Source organism: Lontra canadensis, unplaced genomic scaffold, assembly GCF_010015895.1.
Source record: "Lontra canadensis isolate GAN:19392208 unplaced genomic scaffold, GSC_riverotter_1.0 scaffold98, whole genome shotgun sequence".
In the NCBI taxonomy this organism is placed as follows: domain Eukaryota; kingdom Metazoa; phylum Chordata; class Mammalia; order Carnivora; family Mustelidae; genus Lontra; species Lontra canadensis.
The window spans coordinates 6,469,845-6,491,866 of NW_022631092.1; the positions used below are offsets into that span (position 1 = coordinate 6,469,845).

General features: G+C 41.7%; 2 protein-coding genes across 6 annotated transcripts in view; one reads left to right on the plus strand and one right to left on the minus strand.

The window, feature by feature from the left end:
* The window catches only part of BBOF1 (basal body orientation factor 1), a 39,442-nt gene extending 34,582 nt beyond the window's left edge, over positions 1-4,860 (plus strand). For all 5 annotated transcript variants that reach the window (XM_032837505.1, XM_032837503.1, XM_032837508.1 and 2 more), the window contains one exon: positions 4,724-4,860. Coding sequence is in view for 3 of the 5 variants with exons in the window: in XM_032837508.1 (XP_032693399.1) it covers positions 4,724-4,748 (25 nt within the window). In the remaining 2 variants the exon portion in view is untranslated. The remainder of the gene's footprint in view (positions 1-4,723) is intronic.
* Positions 1,478-21,873, minus strand: ALDH6A1 (aldehyde dehydrogenase 6 family member A1). The gene is made up of 12 exons (XM_032837502.1): positions 21,820-21,873; positions 13,976-14,032; positions 12,710-12,784; positions 12,371-12,532; positions 12,065-12,143; positions 11,343-11,645; positions 9,380-9,501; positions 7,437-7,626; positions 7,014-7,195; positions 5,225-5,404; positions 4,859-4,957; positions 1,478-2,015 (listed from the first exon to the last, which is right to left on the minus strand). The coding sequence occupies exons 1-12, from the start codon at positions 21,868-21,870 to the stop codon at positions 1,911-1,913; spliced, it is 1,605 nt and encodes a 534-aa protein (XP_032693393.1). The 5' UTR covers positions 21,871-21,873; the 3' UTR covers positions 1,478-1,910.
* Between the last annotated feature and the right edge of the window lie 149 nt (positions 21,874-22,022).

Below are 22,022 nucleotides of genomic sequence, written 5' to 3' on the forward strand. Positions count from 1 at the left end.
TAGAGCAACATAATTCTGATGAGTCAGTATTTTAAAAAAGTGATTTCCCTTAAATATAAGGAAAATTTAGGAATCTCTGGGATTATATTTAATTCCACTTGGAATTTAGACAATATGACCTTTCATTCAACCCAGCTTGCAGTTGTTGGATTGGATTAAATATCTATCAGTTGCAGCTGTGATAAGCAGAGATTAAAAAGGGGTATTCTATTACCAAATTAGACATTTCTATTGACTCATGTTTAGGAAGGCAAATCCAAAAAAAAAAAAAAAGACTTATAAGGGTCATAAATGTATTTTATTAAAGTTCCAATCACCTTAAATGAAGATTCTGACATTCTATTCTGTAGTGGTAGTGATAAGCTTAAAATCCACTGAGTGCACAAATGTTTTCCAAGTTTTTACTGTTCTTAATTCACCAAATCACTGCCACGGGGCAGATTAACATTACCCAAGTGACTAATGAGGAAGCAGAAAAATAAATGACCTATGTCATCTGGCTGAGACCAGAGATTATTTTCTCAGAGTCAGGAGCCTTCCCCTAGTTCACTGGCTAAAAACTGTATCAGAAAAGATTGATTCAACTGGGAATCTATGTTTTTTTAGCTCATCTGTTTGTTCGGACTTAAAGTTTAGCTATTTCAAAAGAAACAAAAAGCATAAAGACACTTGAATTAATGGTAGCAAAAGAATCCGTCGAAGCACTTCTCTTTTTACTATTTCATGTCATGAAGAGCCTTGGAATTTCTTAGACCCCAGTCAATTACTCTACATTAAGAGTTCTTTCATTAAAAATGATCACTAATGAGAAATGCAGGCAAGAAGAAAGAACAACATAAAAAATTCGGCAAGTAATATCTGGCTATACTTACTTAAGGCAAAAGTCTTGCACACTTTGATGGCTAGAATACTCCTTGATTTCTCGGCCTAAAAACTTTTGAAATAGTTTTTTTTTTTTTAATATTTTATTTATTGATTTGACAGAGAGAGATCACAAGTAGACAGAGAGGCAGGCAGAGAGAGAGAGAGAGAGAGAGAGAGAGAGAGGGAAGCAGGCTCCCCGCTGAGCAGAGAGCCCGACGCGGGACTCGATCCCAGGACCCTGAGATCATGACCTGAGCCGAAGGCAGCGGCTTACCCACTGAGCCACCCAGGCGCCCCTTGAAATAGTTTTCTAAAAAAGAAACTTGATTTGCATCTGAATTAATGGCTGAAACATTAATGACTCTTGAAGCCAAATCTAAAATTGAACACTTGGTATACCCAACAAAAAGTTGATTTATCCAGTGCCAGTGCATACTGAGGCATCCTTGAGAAGTGATTTTAAGAAGCAGGAACAGTGACAATGATAGAATGAGTGGTCATGAGTTACTAGGACAAAGTGGCATTCAGCAGAAAAGAAAGCAGTTGTCACAACTGTGGGATAAGTAGAAATAGAGTACGTCCTGTGTAGTGTGGGATAAATGAGAGGCTCAAGAAAGCTTGGCAGAGGGGTCTCCCCTACTGCCATTTATATAGGGCTGTGTTTGAGGATCAACCGAAGGGTGAATTATTTCTGTCTTATTTCCCCATCCAAGAGGTCCTCTTCTAGTTACTAGAAGATCTTATATACACTCATCATCCCTTCGAGTCATCAGAAAAGGGGAGAACATCTAGAAAGTAGGTCTCAGTTCTCATTCCATATAAGCATTTCACAGTTAAAACAGTTACCTCAAAAACTGAAAAAAAGCAAGTGAAAATCTGGTTTCAGAGTCATACTAGGAATCTCCCTAGAGCAACTGACAGGGGCTAATGGTCTTGAGAAAGATTTTAGTTACCAGGTATTCCAGTCCTAGGGATCTGATTTGAGCAAAGTTGGCAAATGAAGTTGGTCAAGAATACAGGGAGATTACTCAGGAACAGACTTGTTTCTAACGGCCCATGGTAGGCATGACTACGGCAGGCGAGGAAAGAGTAGCATCTTCTTCTTTCCACTGAGAAGTGATGGTCTTTAGCTGTGTGTAGAAATGGATGCCCTGAAGAGAACAAAGGGGAGAAAAAAAAAAAAAGAGTTAACATATATTCCTGGGGGTTTCATATTTCTCTTTCAATCAACTTTTGAAGGAGGTGGTATGAAGTGCTACTCACGTTCCCACTTGAGGAATTAGTGCAACCAAAATCCAACCTATTGTTCACAAGATAATTTAAAACATTTAGCATAATACCTCCCACATAGTAAATAGTCAAACCTTAGCTCTCATGTTGAAACTACACAAGAGGATCTAAATGGAAAAACCGAACAATATAATCTGTTATACTTGATGTACATTCTGTTCCTCCGGCTGAATATCATGTGCTCTGAGGTCTTGGGTCATGGCTCAAATCCTGCCTCTCCTTATTGACTGCCATGTAACTCTGGGCCTTGCCTGTGACCTATTGCCCAGCACAGCATTACTGTGAGGGGAAAATGAAAGGATCTACAAACATTGTAGTGAAGTAACTGCTATTAGTTTTTCTCTCCTGCATGAGAAGAAGAAAAAGGCATGAAGGGATGAGATACATATTAGGCTGTTTCTGACAAATGTCAGTGATAAATAGCTCTATACTGATGTAGTAAAATCCATAATATCGTATAAATCTAAAGTAAAATGTCTGATATTACACACAGTCACTTCTAATTCACCTATAATGGGGATCAAAAAAAAATCAGCACATTTGGAGTGCCTGGGTGGCTCAGTTGTTAAGCATCTGCCTTTGGCTCAGGTCATGATCCCAGGTCCTGGGATGGAGCCCCACATGAGGCTCCCTGCTCGGCAGGAAGCCTGCTTCTTCTCTCTCTCCCACTCTCCCTGCTTGTGTTCCCTCTCTCGCTGTGTCTCTGTCAAATAAATAATAAAATCTTTTTTTTTTTTAAAGATTTTATTTATTTGACAGAGAGAGAGATCACAAGTAGGCAGAGAGGCAGGCAGAGAGAGAGGGGGAAGCAGGCTCCCCGCTGAGCAGAGAGCCCAACGCGGGGCTCAATCCCAGGACCCTGAGATCATGACCTGAGCCGAAGGCAGAGGCTTAACCCACTGAGCCACCCAGGTGCCCCTAAATAATAAAATCTTTTTTAAAAATTCAGCATATTTAAGATTATATATATAGTTTATTTTGTAAGAATAGGCTTGAGCAAAAAAGAATAGACTGTTCAGATCTGACACAAAAAATACTAACAAACTAGAGGCACCTGGGTAGCTCAGACAGTTAAGCATCTGATGTGCTTTGGCTCAGGTCATGATATCAGGGTTGTGAGATTGAGCCCTACATGGGGCCCTTCATGGGGCTCTACACTCGGAGCAGAGTCTGCTTGTTGCTTTCCCTACCCTTCTGCTCTTCCCCTCTGCCTCTCAAATAATTAAATAAATGAAGTCTTAAAAAAAAAATACTAGCAAGCTAGAAGATGTTGTTAGGAAAAAACACACTAGCTTAATTAAAATACTTTTTTAGAATTATTGGACAAAATCTGGGCCATGTTAATATATTTTTAAAAATTTGAGAGATTATAATCTACTTTCAAGTCTTTTTTCCAGGATGCAAAATAGCAGTTTGATTTCCTAAGAATTTAAGACTTCAAACTGTGTATGGGGTCAGTCTTTTCCTTTAAGAAACCTCACTTACCAGGATCACTTACAGTAAACCAAGACAGGGGAGAAAAAAAAAGTTTTACTCTGCTTCCCTCAAAAGAAATTTTTCTTAATAGTATCAAACTAGCCAATTCTACCAAACCTGTGACTAATGCACAAACTGAGTAAGCTGCCTCTATAAATAACCAAAACATCATTTTAACATTCTGCTACGTGACACGCACTGTTCTTTCTTTTATTGAACTATGAAAGAGACCTGTATAGGAAACATGGTTTAATTATTGAAGGTTCCAAAATGGCTGCATCATTCTGGGGCTACAAAGAAGTTCCATTAGCCAATTTGTTTGACACATATTTGAGCACTTGCTCTTTGCCAGGTACCACAGTTAAGAAGTAAATAATAATTACGGTAGGATGAAGACTTCTCATCGTGGCTTACATAGCCTGACAGGACTTTCCCTCCTTACCACTGTCGTCCTCATTCACTCTCTGTGCCCCAGCCCATTTCTGCTACTATGTGAACCTGCTGTGCCTCTGCCTTAGGAAATACGTAGCTGCTGAAGGATGTGGTAATAGTGATGATTTAATCTTCCTGACCTTATGAATTACAGGTACTATTGTTATTCTCATTTTATAAATAAGAAACCTGAGACACAGGGTATTGCCCAAAGTCACACAGTTAGTAACTGGATGAGCTGGAGTTCGAAACCAGGCCATTCAGTTCCAGATCTGCTTTATTTTCCTTGTTCAGCGATGTAGTTTAGTGCCTAGAATAGGGTTTGGTACAAAGAAGGTGCTCAGTAAAATTTTTGTAAATGAGTAACATACAGGAGAATGTAATGGGAACACATGAAGGCATACCCAACCCAGCATTGAGGAAGGGGAGGGTGGAGTCAGAGGTGATTTTCTGGAGGAGTCCATGCTTTAAACTTAGACAAGACAGATAAATAAGAGTTAGATGAAAGAGGGGAGGCAGGAGGAGAGGATCTCAGGCAGAGGAAAGGATACACATAATAGCTTAGACTTCCTCTTGCTCTTGCTCCAAAACTTTGCTGCCTTGAGTTATTCAGGAAGGAGCAGCTTTGGCAAAATTTTGTTACCTTTTAAATCTTTTCTAGGGGACTTCCTGACAAGCCCTGCTGAGCAACGTATGACCCCACAAACGCTACTGGCAGGCCCTTCCCTGCAGAATCCTTGTTCCTGAATATGTTCAAGAAACTTTCTTAGAGGAAAAAACATTTTCTTACAGTTACCTGTTTGCCATAGAAATTGGTGTCTCCCCTGAAGGAAGATCGAGAGCCGGTGAATGAGAACATTGGCAAAGGCACTGGAATAGGGACATTCACCCCCACCTAAAGCAGAACAAATCCACATCAAATAAAAGGACTCAAACAAAGGAACTCTCCATCTAGAAGCACAAATGCCTGACATCACAGAGACCAATTCCAAATACCCCAACTTCTACGCTTTCCTGCATCCCATGCACGAACTTTGGTTCCTGAGGAAGAAATGGGGCATTATGGGAAATCAGAGGGGCAGCGACCAATCACTTCACCATCTCCCTTAGATAGTAAACAGTATATGGCTACAAGAATCTCCTAAAAATCCTGTACACAAACCTGTCCAACGTCCACCAGGTGGGAATATTTCCGAGCAGTGGCTCCATTGGTAGTGAAGATGGCAGTTCCATTTCCATACGGATTGTCATTTACTATCTTGATGGCTTCATCCAAAGTGTCTGCCTCCAGAACTACAAGAACTGGACCAAAAATCTCCTCTTTGTAACAGGTCATTGTTGGCTGTCAGGAGTGATACATCCAGAAAAGAAGTCAGTACTTGATGTTTATCTGGTACTTTATTACCCACTGCTTACATGGACAGCTTTCGTGCTAGGAACCTCTCTTCATTGTAAACCACCTTTAAAAAAAAAAGTCCGTCTTTGCTGTGTTCCAACTTCCAAGCTGCCAATCATATAAACGATCTGAAACTCCCATTAACAACAATTTCACTCTCGTCTTTTAAGCACCATAGTTTTAGGTCCCATGACCCATCATTAATTTCCTCTTTTATAACTGTATAACCTGCTTATACAGTTGTTATGTTACTGAAAAGTTACATGAAAATTCATTTTTTATAAATCAAATGTATATTGGAAACACCACAGGAAGGTGTTTCTGTTTAAAGAAAACCTGTGCTAAGTTTTCCATAACATAATTCATTCTCATTCACTCCTTTGCCTCCCAAATGAGTCTGTGCAATTATAACTCGATATTAGGTCACACTAAACATTCAAAATATCCTTCACCGCTGCAGTTAGCTGTGTTTGTGGCTAATAAGTGGATTTTTCCCCCTATGGTTCTATGACAAGAGACTTCATGATTTCTACTACACTTACATTCAACTCTTAATTATTCAGGATTATAATAGGATTAGTGGGGACATAGGAATTTCCAAAGATTTAGTCATTAATTTTAGCTGTGAGACTTGCAGGGTTTCAATAAATAAAAACTGAGAGTTATACTTTTTCTTTCGTATCTTTTTGGTGAAGAGGCAGCACAGAGAAGGTACTCAATAAATACTGAGTGGTGGTTATATTGATGGAAACACTGCAAGAGCTATAAGCTAGATAACGAGGAGTGGGAAGAAAAAACTCGCATTAAATATGTAAAAAATATAAGATAGGGTTGGCAAAATACGGCCTATGGGCTGAATGTGGCTTGCTGTTTGTTTCTGTACAGCTCACAAGCTAAGAATGGCTTCTGTATTTTTAATTTTTATTTTTTTAAAAGATTTTATTTATTTATTTATTTGACAGAGAGAGAGAGATCACAAGTAGGCAGAGAGGCAGGCAGAGAGAGAGGAAGGGAAGCAGGCTCCCCGCTGAGCAGAGAGCCTGATGTGGGGCTCGATCCCAGGACCCTGGGACCATGACCTGAGCCAAAGGCAGAGGCTTTAACCCACTGAGCCACCCAGGCGCCACCCAGGCGTATTTTTAAATGGCTGCAAAAGAAATCAATCATGACATGAAAAATTAATTTGAAATTAAAATTCCATTGTCCATAAATAAAGGTTTATTGGAACACAGCCACACCATGTTACTGTGCTTTTGCACTAAAATGTCAAGAGTGAGTAGTTGTAACAGAGACTGTCTATCCTTGCAAAACCAAAAAGACTTAACATTTAGCCTTTTACGGAAAGTTTGCCAATCACTAGCATAGTGAAAGGACGTGGGGAGTCAGGATAGGAGACTCATTCAGCCTCTAGATAAAATAACTGAGGAATCCTGTCAAGGGTTGACGTCTCAGTAATTAAATGCCTTCCTTTATAAATTGGAAGGACGGGGTTCCATTGCCTCTAAGGCGCCTTTAATGCTCATGTTTGTGAGATAAATAATCCAGAGTTGTTCACCTTGACATTTGAGATGATGGTTGGTCCAACAAAGTTGCCATTTTCATAGCCCTTGACTTTAATTTTTCGACCATCAAGAAGGATAGAAGCTCCCTCCTTTGTTCCACTGTCAATCAGATTACAGACTCGCTCTTTGGCCTGGGGGGTGATCAGAGGGCCAAGATCAGCTCCAGGCTGGTCTCCTGTAAACCAACACAAAAACATTTAAGGTCTTCACAAATAATAATAATAATAATAATAATAATAATAATCACAAATTATGACTGTTAACTAAAGATGAATCCAAATGGCAAGTACAGTATAAAGAGAGGCAAAGGTTAAAGAGTAGATGTGATTACTCCCATCGGTCAAGGCCAATGCTAAAACCAAGTGCTTAGTGCCACAGATGCAAAGCCTAAAGGAGCTAGGCAGATAACTGATTACCCGCATTGACTCTCAAGTTTTTGGCACGCTCCACCAGCTCGGGCAGCCACCTCTTAGCTTCTCCCACAAGGATCGCTGTGGAAAGAGCCATGCAGCGCTGACCGGCAGCTCCAAATGCTGCCCCAACCAGCTGGTTCAGGGTATTTTCCTTATTGGCATCTGGCATGACTACCCCATGGTTCTTGGCTCCCTGAGGAAATACAGAAAGTACATGAATCTTCCTTGGGAAAATATAATGAGGCCCAGAAATTAAGCAAAGAATCTGAGATTTCAAATGAGAATTTAAAAATAGGGAGAATTTACACTTTGTTGCTTTGAGGCTAGATTTATTATTTCGATACTGCTGAAGTTGTGGTAGCACAGAGAAAGTCTCCAAGTTACTTTTTTTTCCTACTTTCTTAGCTGATAAAGTGGTATGTGTTTATTTGGATCAAAACCATTACCAAAAAAACAAAATAAAAACTCCAGCCACATAATCACAGTCAAACTGACAGGCTAAATACTGCATCCGGGCACCAAGAACTCCTTTCTTTTTCCTAAGTTAGATAGGAAACAATTTATTGTCTGCTGGGATTTCCAGTTATATGAACATCAATGTAAATAAAGAGCTGCTAGTAATAATGTCAGTGTCTAGCTGAAAGGCAAACTAGGTGGACCTCTTGATACACAATTTCTGGAAAGAGGTTCCCCAAACTGGCTTGCTTCTAGATACCTAGCCTCATCATACACAACTATGTAGGAAAGCATGGCCATTTCCATACATAGGTTTCCAGATACAGTAGTCCCTAGTTTCACTTTCCACAGTTTCAGTCCCCTGAGGTCAACTGAGGCCCAGAAGCAGATGTTCCTCCTAAAGCTATGTCTTAACGCCCACATCATTCACCTCATTTCATGTCCTAATGGAGGCATTTTATCATCTCACATCGTCATCAGAAGGGTGAGTTAAGTATAATAAGATATTTTGAAAGAGAGGTCATATTGTTATAGTGATTTGGTAAAATTGTTCTATTTTATTATTAGTTACTATTCTTTTACTGTGCCTAATTCATAAAGTGTATCATACATATGTATATATGGGCAAAAATACAGCATACATGGAGTTTAGGACTACCCGCAGTTTCAGGGATCCACTGGGGGTCTTGAAAGGTATCCCCCACCGATGAAGAGGGCCTACTGTACAACTACAATGGAGTGCATGGATAGATACCATGTCTGTTACACAGAATACACCCAGGAAATACGATGGAGTAAAGTGGGAGGGACTTAAGTCGAATTGGCCAAAAGACATTCAGCCACAAAAAGAAGTAAGCAGGCATATCAGAACAGTTTCTAAGCCTGTGCGTAGGTGGCTATCCTTTCTGCAACACTAACTAAAGGGTGAGAAAGTGACCACTGGACTTTATATTCAGTATCAAAGAATTACTATGTATTAGGCAAGGAGCCAGTAAGAGAACAGCAAAACTATGCAACCAGGTAAACTGCACTCACATACAGGGATATTTGGCTCTTCCCAGTACCTTAAATAGCTCGGACTCTTAGGAAAAGCACATCTTTGACATTATAGTAGTTAGGATATGCCTTGAGAGGAACGAAGGATAAAGGGCTACAAAACATGGTATGAAGAAAGATACAGGACCAGAACCAGAAGCTAGTTTTTACTGCAAAAGCCCAAAGAATCTGAATAACATTCTTAGGGAGAAAGATGCCTTTTTTTTTTTTTTTTAAACCAAGATTAGGTGTATAAGATAAAAAGGTAATTAAAGCGACTTAGCATAAAACTCATTGCAAGGTTCATGGCTAGAGGGAAGACATCCAGGATGAAATGGAAATAAAGACACACTGGCATTAGAGTGGCATAGTAGCCCCTCTGTTGAAGGGCTGTTCGTAGGTAATTTTTTAAAATACATATAACAGATTTAGGGGGAAAAGGAATAGGAAGTTACCATATTGGCTTGAACTCTCTTGCCATGTCTTGACCCTCTCTCGAAGATGTACTCTCCTGCCTGGTTGGATCCCACAAAGCTGATTGCTTTGATATCCGGATGATCACAAATAAAGTTTACAGCTTTAAGAAGAAAAGAAATAATTACCACAAAGGAACAAATGGCTATGGGCTTCTCAACATGGCAAATTTCCCCTTTCCCACTGCTATGAATGAGAAGTTTCCATACTTTTATTTTCTATCCTGGATTTCCAAATTGAAGTTCTTTTCATCTCTTAAATTCTTTTTTTTAAGAGATTATTTTATTTGAGAGAGAGAGGGAGAGTCTGTGCATGTGCGTGTGCATGTGGATGAGCAGGTGGAGGAGGGTAAAAGAGGGAGAGGGAGGGGAAGAACCCCGAGCAGACTCCCTGATGAGCATGAAGCCCAGTACAGGACTCTATCTCAGGACCCCGCGATCATGACCTGAGCCAAAACCAAGAGTTGGGGGGTGGGGCTGGGGGCAAGCCAGGGCATAGTTGGTTAAGCCTCTGACTCTTGGTTTTGGCGCAGGTCCTCAACTCGAGGTTCTCAACCCCCAGCCTCAGGGTTGTGAGATTAAGCCCAGCATCAGGCTCTGCGCTAGCATGGAGTATGCTTGAGATTCTCTCTTCCACTCCCCCTAACCCTCCTCCTCAAGCTTGCTCTCTCTCTCTCTCTCCCTCTCTAATAAATACATCTAAAAAAAACAAACAAACACAACAACAATAGTCAAGACACTTAACTGACTGAGCCACCCAGTCACCTCCATCTCTTAAATTTTTAAACTACTAATTCTATTTTGCCTCTTCCCTTTCATTGTTTTTCTCATTTGCTATTTCTTCTAATTCTGAAGGCTGCAACTCCTGTTCTCCTCCAAAATACCAGGCTTTTAGTATCAACTCTTCCTTTTATCAAGAATATGATATTTTCTTAACTGCCCCTATATACTGGGACTCTCAAATACTCTTGTACCCTCACGTGAATGGCAATATAACATAGTATTTAAAAGTCAGCTTTTCTGGGTACTGACATTCTGGCTTTGGTAGTTTCTAGCCGTGTGACTTTGGGCAAATTACTTAATTTCATTATGCCTTGGTTTTCCTATCTGTAAAATGGAAAAACAACGGTACTTACCTTGGAGGATTGTTATAAAGATTTTAAATGAGATAATATTTGAAAGGCCCTAGAAACAGTGCCTGAAACAGAAGTTTTTTTGTTTTTTTTTTTTAAGACTTTATTTATTGGGATGACTGGGTGGCTCAGTCATTAAGCATCTGCCTTCAGCTCAGGTCATGATCTCAGGGTCCTGGGATCTAGTCCTGCATCAGGCTCCTGCTCAGTAAGGAGCCTGCCTCTCCCTCTGCCCTATCCTCTGCTTGTGTGCATTCTCTCTTTCTCTCTCAAATAAATAAATAAAATCTTTAAAAAAAAATACTTTATTTATTTGACAGAGAGAGGTCACAAGTAGGCAGAGAAGCAGGCAGAGAGAGAGAGACAGGAGGAAGCAGGCTCCCTGCTGAGCAGAGAGTCCGATGTGGGGCTCGATCCCAGTTCCCCAGGATCATGACCCAAGCCGAAGGCAGAGGCTAGAAGTGCTTTTTAAGTGTTCGCTATTACTACGTGAATTAGAATGTCTTTAGTCTCTGTGAGATCTATAAAATCCCTCAGTACTGAAGAGAAAACTTTCTCTTTTATCTGTGTCTTCCCCTAATCCCTACTTCTTTGTCTCAATCTATTCTGTAGGACAAGAAGCATCGTTATTCTCCAGTTAGTTTACCTGAGCACACAGATGTACCCATAAACATTACCTCCGAAATGGAGGTCACTTTTAGTAAATCCCTTCCTCCCTTGGTTCCTCATCCTAAAACCACTCAACCTTCACCCCTCAACACCTTGATTTTTTTGGCAGCCAGATTAAGTGCCACATACAGAAGGGCAGTTACCGTCATGTTGTCCGTGGACGATGTTCAGTGTTCCGTCTGGGGCACCAGAGTCCTGGAGCAACTTAGCAAGAAGCATGCTTGCTCCGGGAACTCGCTCTGATGGTTTCAACAGGAAGGTATTTCCACACACCATGGCCATGGGAAACATCCAAAGGGGGATCATGGCAGGAAAGTTGAACGGAGTGATGCCTGCACATAGCCCCAGAGGCAGACGGTAGGAATAAAGGTCCATATCTTTGGTGATGGATGGCATGGTCTCTCCCAGCAGGAGGGATGTCACACTGCAGGCATGCTCGACCACCTCTGGAGCAGAGAAGCAGTCAGGCCACCAGCTCTCCACTGTGTACTACCTAGCTGTGTCATGCTCTAGTCATCCCTAAGGCTAGAGAATGGTTCAGGCTGATGACACAGGGAAGAAACACTGAGTGGCCCTTCCACGTGAAAGGGATGTGCAAAATGAGATTCTCCAAAGTGGGGGAGAAAAAAAGAGAGTGACATGCATTCACCTGCTGGAAGATCAAGTAAGATAAATGAAGGAAACTGATCTCCTATGTACCTGGGAAGTATTGCCATTTTCCATAAGTATTATAAAAGATATCATGGAATAGCAAAATCTACACAGAGGAAGAAGTAACCTCCCATTCTGAGATCTCTGTCTCCCATCTTTCTTTGCTCCTTCCCAGAGAGTTCCTGAACTCCCCCAAGAGGGACTCCCAGCTTACGAAGGCCTCGGAATACGTCTCCTTCAGCATCAGCGAGGGTCTTCCCTTGTTCCAGTGTGATTAACTTGGCAATTTCTTTCTAGAGAAAATACATATAAATAGAAACCAATGCAAGGATGTACTTCCCTGTAGTTCCTAGGTAGCCAAGGAAGAACAAAACTGGGGGTGAGGCAGTACCAGGGAGGAAGCCATGATCTGTGTCTTTCTGGATTGCAGAGTTATGGAAGGCGGCTGACAGGGCCTTCTGTGGGTGTGATAAGTATCCTAGGCAACAGTTTGGAAAATCATACCATTCTGATTTCTTACCAAGTTTTCTTTAATGAGCTGTTGATAGCGGAGTAGGACCTGCTGGCGGCTTAACACTGAAGTGTCTGCCCATGCAGGAAAAGCACGTTTGCAGGAAGCAACAGCTGCATCCATTTCAGCCTTGGTAGCCTGAGGAACCCGACCAATGACCTCATTGGTGGCCTGATGGGGAAAAGCAATACATCATCTTTTGCCCCTGCCCCGACTTCTGCATTTTTCATCTAGTCACAGCAGCAGCCACTATGTATTTCATATGACAGACACCCAGGTCCCTCGTTTCCCACCACATTCCCGGAATTCTAGGCTAGCCAGCTTAAATCCCAAGGCAGCTTTGCTTACTGGGTTGTGGATGTCAATCCATTTGTCACTTTTGGATTCAACAAATTTCCCATCAATGAAGAGCTTTACAGTTGGCTGGAAAATAAGAACCCCACAAAACTTTGTATTAGTTCATTGCTTCTCTCCCTTTCACAAAGAGGAAGGAATTCAGGGTTGGTAGGTGAACCTTCTGTTCTCTAGAAATGTTACCACCAAGAAAGAGATACTTGTCTGTAGTGTTCATTAACATGTGGCTGAGCATCTCAATACTGTGATCTCTCTGAGAAAGGAAAATTCCCTACTAATGCACAATGTGGAACCTGATGTCACTGTGAGGCTTCTACTAAAAAAGTAGCAGTTTCTGTGTTAACAAAGATTAGCTAGTATGACTTGCTGGCCACCATGAGCAGGTATGACCTTTATGATTAAAAGATTTAAAAAAAATATTTTTGTGTGTAGTTCTTCTGAGAAGTAGCTTGCTTATATTAAATTTTCAGAGGGGGTTGTGGACCAAAAAGGTTGATGGACTACAGTGTTACTTACAGTATATATTTCTAAATAGAAAGGACTTCGAGCACCTATCCTTATTTATTAATTTTAGGTACTACAAATGGTTGACAGTTCTATAAAAACAATTTTTAAAAGATTGTGAAGAGGACAGCTACCTGGCAGGATCAATAAAACCTCTAGAAGCTATGAAAATGTCTGTATTTTTTGACATAGTAATCTTACCTCAGAAGGGAAATAATCTAAAAGAAGGAAAAAACTATATAAGTAAATGTTGGGTTTTTAATATTGAAAAACCGAATCAATCTAGGTGTTAGATGGGAACATTTTTAGTTAATTCTGGCTATATATATTTGTTAGACTATTATGCAGCCATTAAAATCATAACTATAGTGGCGCCTGGGTGGCTCAGTGGGTTAAAGCCTCTGCTTTCGGCTCAGGTCATGATCCCAGGGTCCTAGGATCGAGCCCCACATCGGGCTCTCTGCTCAGCAGGGAGCCTGCTTCCTCCTCTCTCTGACTGTTTCTCTGCCCACTTGTAATCTCTGTCTGTCAAATAAATAAATAAAATCTTTAAAAAAAAATCATAACTATAAAGAGCACTTTGCAATACTGAAAATGTTTATGACATATAATAAACATAACATTAGGTAAGAAAACAAAGATAGAAAATTTCACATATATTCTGATCACAATTATGTTAAGAAGGTAAATGGGAATACCCCCAAATTAAACCGTATTGCTTCTCAGAAGTCCAACTTTAGTGCCAAATAAACTTACCACTGATGAAGAGAAGGAGGATGCTGGATACCAAGTGGAATTCACTTTGGAAGAGACCTGTGGGGTAAAAGAATGATTATTTTGATAAATGAGAGCAGAAAATTATTGTATATATAGTAGCAAATGGCTACCATATACTTAACATTACACCAGTTGCTGTGGGTGTATGGAAAAGGACTTGGTGTTTGCTCTTAAGAGTCATAGAGCCTTTTTTAAAAAAAAAGATTTTATTTACTTATTTGACAGACAGCAATTATAAGTAGGCAGAGAGGGAGGCAGAGAGAGAGAGAGGAAGAAGCAGGCTCCCTGCTGAGCAGAGAGCCTGACACGGGGCTCGATCCCAAGACCCTGAGATCATGACCCCAGCTGAAGGCAGAGGCTTTAACCCATTGAGCCACCCAGGTGCCCCAGGATCCCAAAGTCTTTGAAGAGAAAAGATACCAGACTATGAGGTACAGCAAACTATGAGAAAATAAGAAACCATAATATAAATCATAATATAAAATACTTTTTTTAAGGCCACATTTTCCTAATTTTTGGCCTGGAAATGGTAGTCACCACAAATCTTAATATGAAAACTCTTCAATGGTATCTGACACAATAGGTGTCAAATGTCAGATAGTATATAACCAAGTGTCAAATGTAAGGATAATAAGCCCATATAAATACCTGAACACAAATGCTCATAGCAGCTTTGTAATAGCCCCAAACTCAGCAACGACCCAAATGTCTGCCATTGGCTGGAACAGGGAAACTAATGAGGTATATCCATAGAGTGGAATAGTACTCAGCAAGGAAAAGGAACCATTACACAGGCAGTAACATGGATAACTGTAACAATTATACTGGGTGAAAGAAGTCAGACATAAAAACAGTACACAGTGTACGATTCCATTTACATAAAACTAAAAAATGCAAACATAGTGTTGGAAAGCTGATCAGTGGTTGCCTGGGGATGATGGCAGAAATGAGGAAGGGCTAAGAGGAAATATTTTTGGGGTGATGGATAGGCCCCCTATCTTGATTGTGATGATGCTTTCACAGGTGTATATTAATATAAGACTTATCAAATGGTATACTTTAAATATGTATGGTTTACGTCGATTTTAAGAAAGCGGTTTTAAAAAATGCCACATGTAGGAAAAGAATGTGACGTATAGGTAACATTGAATAGGATATAACCCAGTTGGAGGGGGAGGAGCCAGTTACAATAAAATAACTCCCCATTTGTATATATGCTATAGAAGTTGATTTAAGAAATATTCAAGTCAAAGTGAGAAAACTGAAACACTTGGAATGGGATATAAAGGAAAACTGCAATCTAATAATCTTTTATTTTGTCTGAAGATAGACATGTTAACCAAAGGGTTTAGGGCTACCTGAAGTGGAAGAATTTGTGTTCCTGCGGTACTTTCCAGGGGAAAGGATGCACGTCCTTTGGGCCAGCAAACAGTTCTTCCAAATGCCTCATCTACTTCCTCTCCCATTCCCCACAAAAACCATTTCAGACTAAACACTCTTCTGGAGGCCACCATGTCTTATTTATAGCCATATTCCCAACACCAACATGGTACCTGGTACCTAGCAGGTGTTTAATAAGTATCTACAGAACAAATGAAAGGTCCACTGGGTGGCCGACTGCCCCCACCCCAGACCAGGTTAGCAGCCAGTACTTCCCCTATCAGGTTTATCTGTATTTTAATTGCCTGGGTACTTGTCTGTTGCCCAAAAGGCTGAAGTTTCACGAAGGTAGGCACTGCATCTGTCTTAGTCACTTACTTTACAGTTATTGTGATCAAGACTGTCCAGATATGGAAAATTAGCTAAGTTGTCGGTGCTCATTCAGTGTTACTCTTACACTTTTTGCTCTCACCCCTTGTTATTTCGAAACTTCTCTTATCTCCTTGCTACTATCTCATATCTCCTTGCATTCTCTATCTCCCTGCCACTTATTTGCTCTTACTCCCGGCTACTTAAAAGCTTATCTCACTCCTTGCTATTTCAAACCTTATTCTCTCAAAGCTTCCAACCCTGCTGCTTCCCCCCTCTCTCGCTCAGGAGCTGATCTTTGTTCTTCCTCCTTCAAAGGGAACAGAAACCAACAGATGAGAATGTCAACTTCTTACTAGCCAATCTACAAAACTGACTTATACCTATCATTTTTTCCTCCCTTCCTCTTAGAAGGGAGCAGTTAGCTAGCAAGCTCTACGAGGATTAAGTGACTTCTGTGTTGTGCACAGAAGTGCACAACTATTACCTATGGACTGACTGACAAGGTTCCTCTCCTCCAACTGCGGGCCATCTCTGCCTGTGCTCTAAAGCCCACCGCAGACACTTCCAATTATCCTTTCCTGAAACTTAAACCTCTCTCCATCCAACAGCAAGGATTCTCTTTGCTAATGACCTTATTTCCTCATTTCCCACTAACCCTTCAATCTACTCCAGCCTTCATAACTAAACACCAGTGATTTCCTACATCCCATGTGCTTCCACGTCCTCCTGTACTGGACTTTTTTGTGCCCTTTTCACTCGTCTTCAGGGATGTCCTGAAATCTCTTCTGCCACTTCTCTGCCTTCTTTGCGGACTCATCCTAAGTGACGTCTAAGTGTCGTCATCACGCCTCAACATGGATGTTACTTAGGTGCACAATGAAAAAGCTGAACTTGGGGCACCTGGGTGGCTCAGTGGGTTGAGCCTCTGCCTTCGGCTCAGGTCGTGATCTCAGGGTCCTGGGATCGAGTCCCGCATCGGGCTCTCTGTTCCGCAGGAAGCCTGCTTCCCCCTCTCTCTCTGCCTGCCTCTCTGCCTACTTGTATTCTCTGTCAGTCAAATAAATAAATAAATAAATAAATAAACAAACAAACAAATAAATAAATCTTTAACCAAAAAGAAAAGAAAAAGCTGAACTCACCTTTCTCTCACCAAGCTGCCCTGTTTCTATATCCCACCTTCAGAGAAGGGGGCCACTATTCACCTAGTTACCCAAAAGAAAACCTGAACATCATCACCCCAACTCCTCCCTCCCTCTCTCCACACTGAATCAAACAAATCCTGGCAATCTGCCCTCCTAGTAGTCCTTTGAACCCAGCCCTTTTTCTCTACCCCTCCTGCCATCACCACAGTCTCTATCATCGTTGTCTCTCTCCTGGACTTCAGTAACTGTTTCCTAACAGATTTCCTGGCTCCACTCTTAATTTTTTTTTAAGAGTTTATTTATTTGACAGAGATCACAAGTAGACAGAGAGGCAGGCAGAGAGAGAGGGAAGCAGGCTCCCCACCGAGCAGAGAGAACACGATGCAGGCCTCGATCCCAGAACCCTGAGATCATGATCTGAGCTGAAGGCAGAGGCCCAGCCCACTGAGCCACCCAGGTACCCCACAGGCTCCACTTTTGTGCACTCTTAATCTGGTTTCCCAACCCGTGGCTAGAGGGGTTTTCTAAAACACTAATCTGGGCAGATTATTCCCTTGTTTAAAGAGCTCCAATGGCTTTCCTCTGTTCTTAAAAACTAATCTTGATGCTGCTTAGAAGACTTCACACAGCATCTTTACTAATCTAGTTTCATAGCTGGCCATGTCCTCCTTGTGCCTATGCTGTAGGCATCTGGAACACGTTTTGTGCTCTCTCTGCCTGTGCATGTGCTGCCCCTTCCTGCCTGCAATTGTTTCATCCCATCTGCTTGGCTCACTCCTACTCCTTGGTTCCCTATGTAGCCATCATGGGCATCAGTGCAGGTCAGTTTCGTATGTTTGCTAGTAAAAAGCTGAGGAAATTCTCAATTGATGGTTTCTGTTGCCTCTGAAGTTGAAAAAACAAGGTTAACTTCTGAGAGTGAGGGGGAAATAGCAGAGTCAGAAGCTTTTAAGTGAAAATCTCAAATCTAGGCCAAGCACCTGGTTATAGTGCTCATGTAACACCTAAATTCCTCTATTTCTTATACCACATTGTAGAATAATAGTTTAATTATTAAGTCTCTCTCCTCTCAGATCACTAGATGGCTGTGTTCTCTACCCTTGGCCCCATTCCTGGAATCGAGTAAGCATTCAGTAATATTTTTGCAGAATGAAAGAATGAGTATTCACCAAGCAATCATTTGCTATTAATTATGTTTCATGTTTACTCTCTTACAGAGCAGGAAATGTACAGATCAGCCAACTTGGGCATTTTGGGCCACTTAATTTTATTTTTTCATTTGCACGCAGTCTCCCTGCCATCAAGAGGGCATAAAAGGCACTGCATCTGGCATAATAAAACATTAGCATATAGTTTTTGATAAGTTGGATCTCCTATCTTCATTTCCCAAGAAACACTCACTAGCACTGTTGCTAAAGAAACTATCCTTCAATCAGTCACACCAAAATTCTTCCTCTCTTACTATTTCCTCCTTTATCAGGCACTCCTTTTTCCCTTTAGCTGAAGGTCTGCTAGTCTTGCAAAACTCAAACCTGAAGCAAACTCCTTCTGGAATCTTTTCCTGAAATGTACAAGTTGAGTTTGGGATCGTTTCCCTACAGCCCTGCCGTACTCTGTGTACTCCCACTGTTAGCACTTATCATTCATTATAACAGAGGAGCCTTCAGTGAGAGTTGCACTTACCTCTCCTTTTCCCAAAGCCTGGGGACAGTACTTGACACAAAAAGAGATACCAAGTCCTGAAATCTCAGCCCCATCAGTCACTACTTGGGAGAACCTGGATCACCTTAACTGTCAGGTAATTGACTTTATTATATTCATGAATTCCAGTCTTCACAAATTTTCTTAAAAATAGAAAGTGGTGGAGCTAGGTGGCGCCTGGGTGGCACATTTGGGTAAGTGATCTACTCTTGGTTTCAGCTCAGGTCATGATCTCACGGTTGTGAGATTGAGCTCTGCGTCAGTCTCCAACCTCAGTGTGGAGTCCGCTTGAGATTCTCTCTCTCCCTCTGCCCCTCCCCCTGATCATGCTCTCTTTTTCTCTCTCTGAAATAAATAAATCTTAAAAAAAAAAAAAGGTGGAGCTTGGAAAGAATGCAAGTATGATTGTAAACCCTGTACTCTTTAAACCAAATCACTGAAGGCCAGTCCTGTGTCTCTTTAAGACTGGTTTTCTTATCTCTCAATGCAAGTGATAAACCCACTATAAGTTGCAAATGTACTTAATATAGCTAACCTATCAAACATCATCGCCTAGCCTAGCCTACTTTAAATGTGCTCAGGACGTGTACATTAGCCTGAAGTTGGGCAAAACCAACTAACAGAAAGACTATTTTATAATAAAGTGTTGAATAGCTAATGTAGTCAATTGAATACAGTTCTGAAAGTGAAAAACAGAATGGTTGTATGAGTACAGAATGGTTATAAGTGTATCGGCTGTTTAACCTTGTGATCACGTGGCTGACGGAGAGCTGTGACCCCTGCTGAGGCCCAGTGTCCCTCAAGAGTATCATACTGCATTTCACTGGGGGATGGGGGGCATAAGAACTCAAAATTCCAAATACAATTATGTGTTGCTTTCACACCACCGTAAAGTGAAAAAGTTTTAAGTTTAGCCATTGAACATCAAGGACCAAATGTACTTAAAATTACTGAAAACACGAACTCTTTCCTTTACAGATCCTTTGATGATCCTGTGAAATTCATGACTGCCAGAATCTAGACCACTCTTTATCAAAGTTTCTTTTCTTTTTTTTTTTTTTTTTAAGATTTTATTTATTTGACAGAAAGAAACAGTGAGAGAGGTAACACAAGCAGGGGGAGTGGGAGAGTGAAAAGCAGGCTTCCAGCTGAGTCCCACGTGGGGCTCGCACAGGGCTTGATCCTGGGATCATGACCTGAGCTGAAGGCAGACGCTTAATGACTGAGCCACCCAGGCGCCCCTTATCAAAGTTTGGTGTTACAGTTACTACTCTGTGGCTAAGGATTACTATTTCTGTTCTTTTCCAGGTCAACTCAGAAGTTTCTTCAAATGAATCAGAAAATAGTGTCTATTTCCACAATAAAGTACATAGGAAGGAAGACTCTTCTCCTTGATTTAAAGGACAAAATACTTTTTTTTTTTTTTAAGATAGGGAGAAGGTGGGGGAGTGGGAGAGAACCTTAAGCAGGCTCCACCCCCAGCACAGAGCTTCCACCCCTCAACCCTGAGCCAAAATGATCTGGATGCTTAATGGACTGAGCCGCTCAGGTATCTCAGGGCAAAATAACTTAAGGATCAGTGACTCACTAAAGGTGGGGAGGCAAAGGAAAAAAAGTTAGTTTTAGTAAAGGACTTCAAGGATAAATTGGTAATAGAAAACACAGGGTGGAAACTTTGTATCCCTATTACTAAAAAAAGATACTAGAAAAATAAAACTAGGATCACAGCAAGAAATAGCCAGATTATCTGACAAACTCTTCCAGCCCATGCTCCATGCTGTCCCATTAAATAGCATTTAAATATGAAACTTTGCTGACTTTGCTAAGAATCTTACAAATGTAAGTTTCTGCAGTAGAATTCACTGCAACCTGGTAAGTACTAATATTATATAAAGGTCCAGCAATATAGAGGAAGAAGTTTCCAGGATGGCTGTAACAAGTAAGAAGGGCAATGTTGTTTGTTGAGGTTGGAGAATGTTTCCCGCAGGAAATCGCACCTTTTAACTCCTTGCTAGGCAGTTAAAACTGGGGAAGGGCTATGAACAGAGTTAGAAACCACAGGCCTCAGGCATGCAGCTCCTGTGGCTCTACCACCTCTCCTTAGGCCAGCTTCAGAAGGGACCCAATCCCTACCATGGGCCACTGATGAGGGTGTGCTGTTACACTAGGAGCTGACTTTGGGTTAGGAACTTGGAATTGACACTTCCTGTTTATTTTCTATTACCTGTTGTAGAGATGTTAATCACCTCATTTTCTTTTTTTTTTTTAAAGAGAATTATTTCTACATATGAAGCAGTTTTTTATTTTTTTTTAAGATTTTATTTATTTGTCAGAGAGAGAGAGAGAGAGAGAGAGAGACTGAGCACAAGCAGGGGGAGCAGCATTTAGAGGGAGAAGCAGGCTCCCCGCTGAGCAAGGAGCGGGATGCAGGACTCGATCCCACAACCCTGGGACCATGACTTGAGCTGAAGGCATATGCTTAACCAGTCTAGCTCACCTCGTGTTCTATCATTTTTTTTTTTTTTTAAAAGAGACGTTTAGTCCCTGGCATGTGCTTGGGACATACTGGTAGCATAACTATGTGTTCTTATTTACCACCAACGTGAATCCTGAAACTTTGCTAAAAAGTCTAACTGAAAGTCTTGGCAAGAAAAGGGGCAGTCTACAGCCTGTGGAAAATGCAGACACAGCTAGGGAAAACAGCTCAGCAGACAGCTGCTTTTGGGGAAAACCCGGTGTAAGCTTTCTAGAAGGAGATTCCAAGTCCATTCGCTGACCCTCCCCCTCGTGCGCTTCCTTCCTTCACCATGGATTATTAGACAGTGAAGTAGCGTGGGGGGAAGGGAACAATCTGGTAGCTCTGGGCAGGAGAAAGAGCTCTAACAAAGGTGACCAGGAAAGGGAATTTCTGGTGCGAGAGAGGTGACTGGCACAGAGGTGAGAGGGGACCACGAGGGGTGAGAGCAAGGGTGATTGCAGGGACTGGGAGGGCTGGGGGAGGAGAGTGGGCCAGAGCTAGAGAAGGAGAACCTCCCAGAGTAAAAGGGCAGCGGGCCAGGGGTGACAGTCCAGCACCCAACGAGGGCGCATAATAAGTAAAGGGGTGGGACCGGGCCGCACGGGTCTGGTGGGAACAGGAAGGTCGGCTAAGAAGGGTTTTTTGGCTCGGAGGGGATGGAAAGGACGCAATTCCTAGCTTCGCGATCCCTCGGTACCACCCTCACTCGCCTGCAGGATCCGTGCCCGCATTGCCGCCGCTGCCACCACCGCCGCCGCCATGGTCCGGAGCCGCCTCCTGCCCTCCTCTACGTACCCCTACTGCGGGTAACTCCCCAGAAGCTGTACGGCAGCCAGGCCTAGCCCCGGCAATCCTGCCGCACCGCCTCATTGGTGGAGAAGACTATTTCCTCTAGCCAATCACTCGCCCTAAC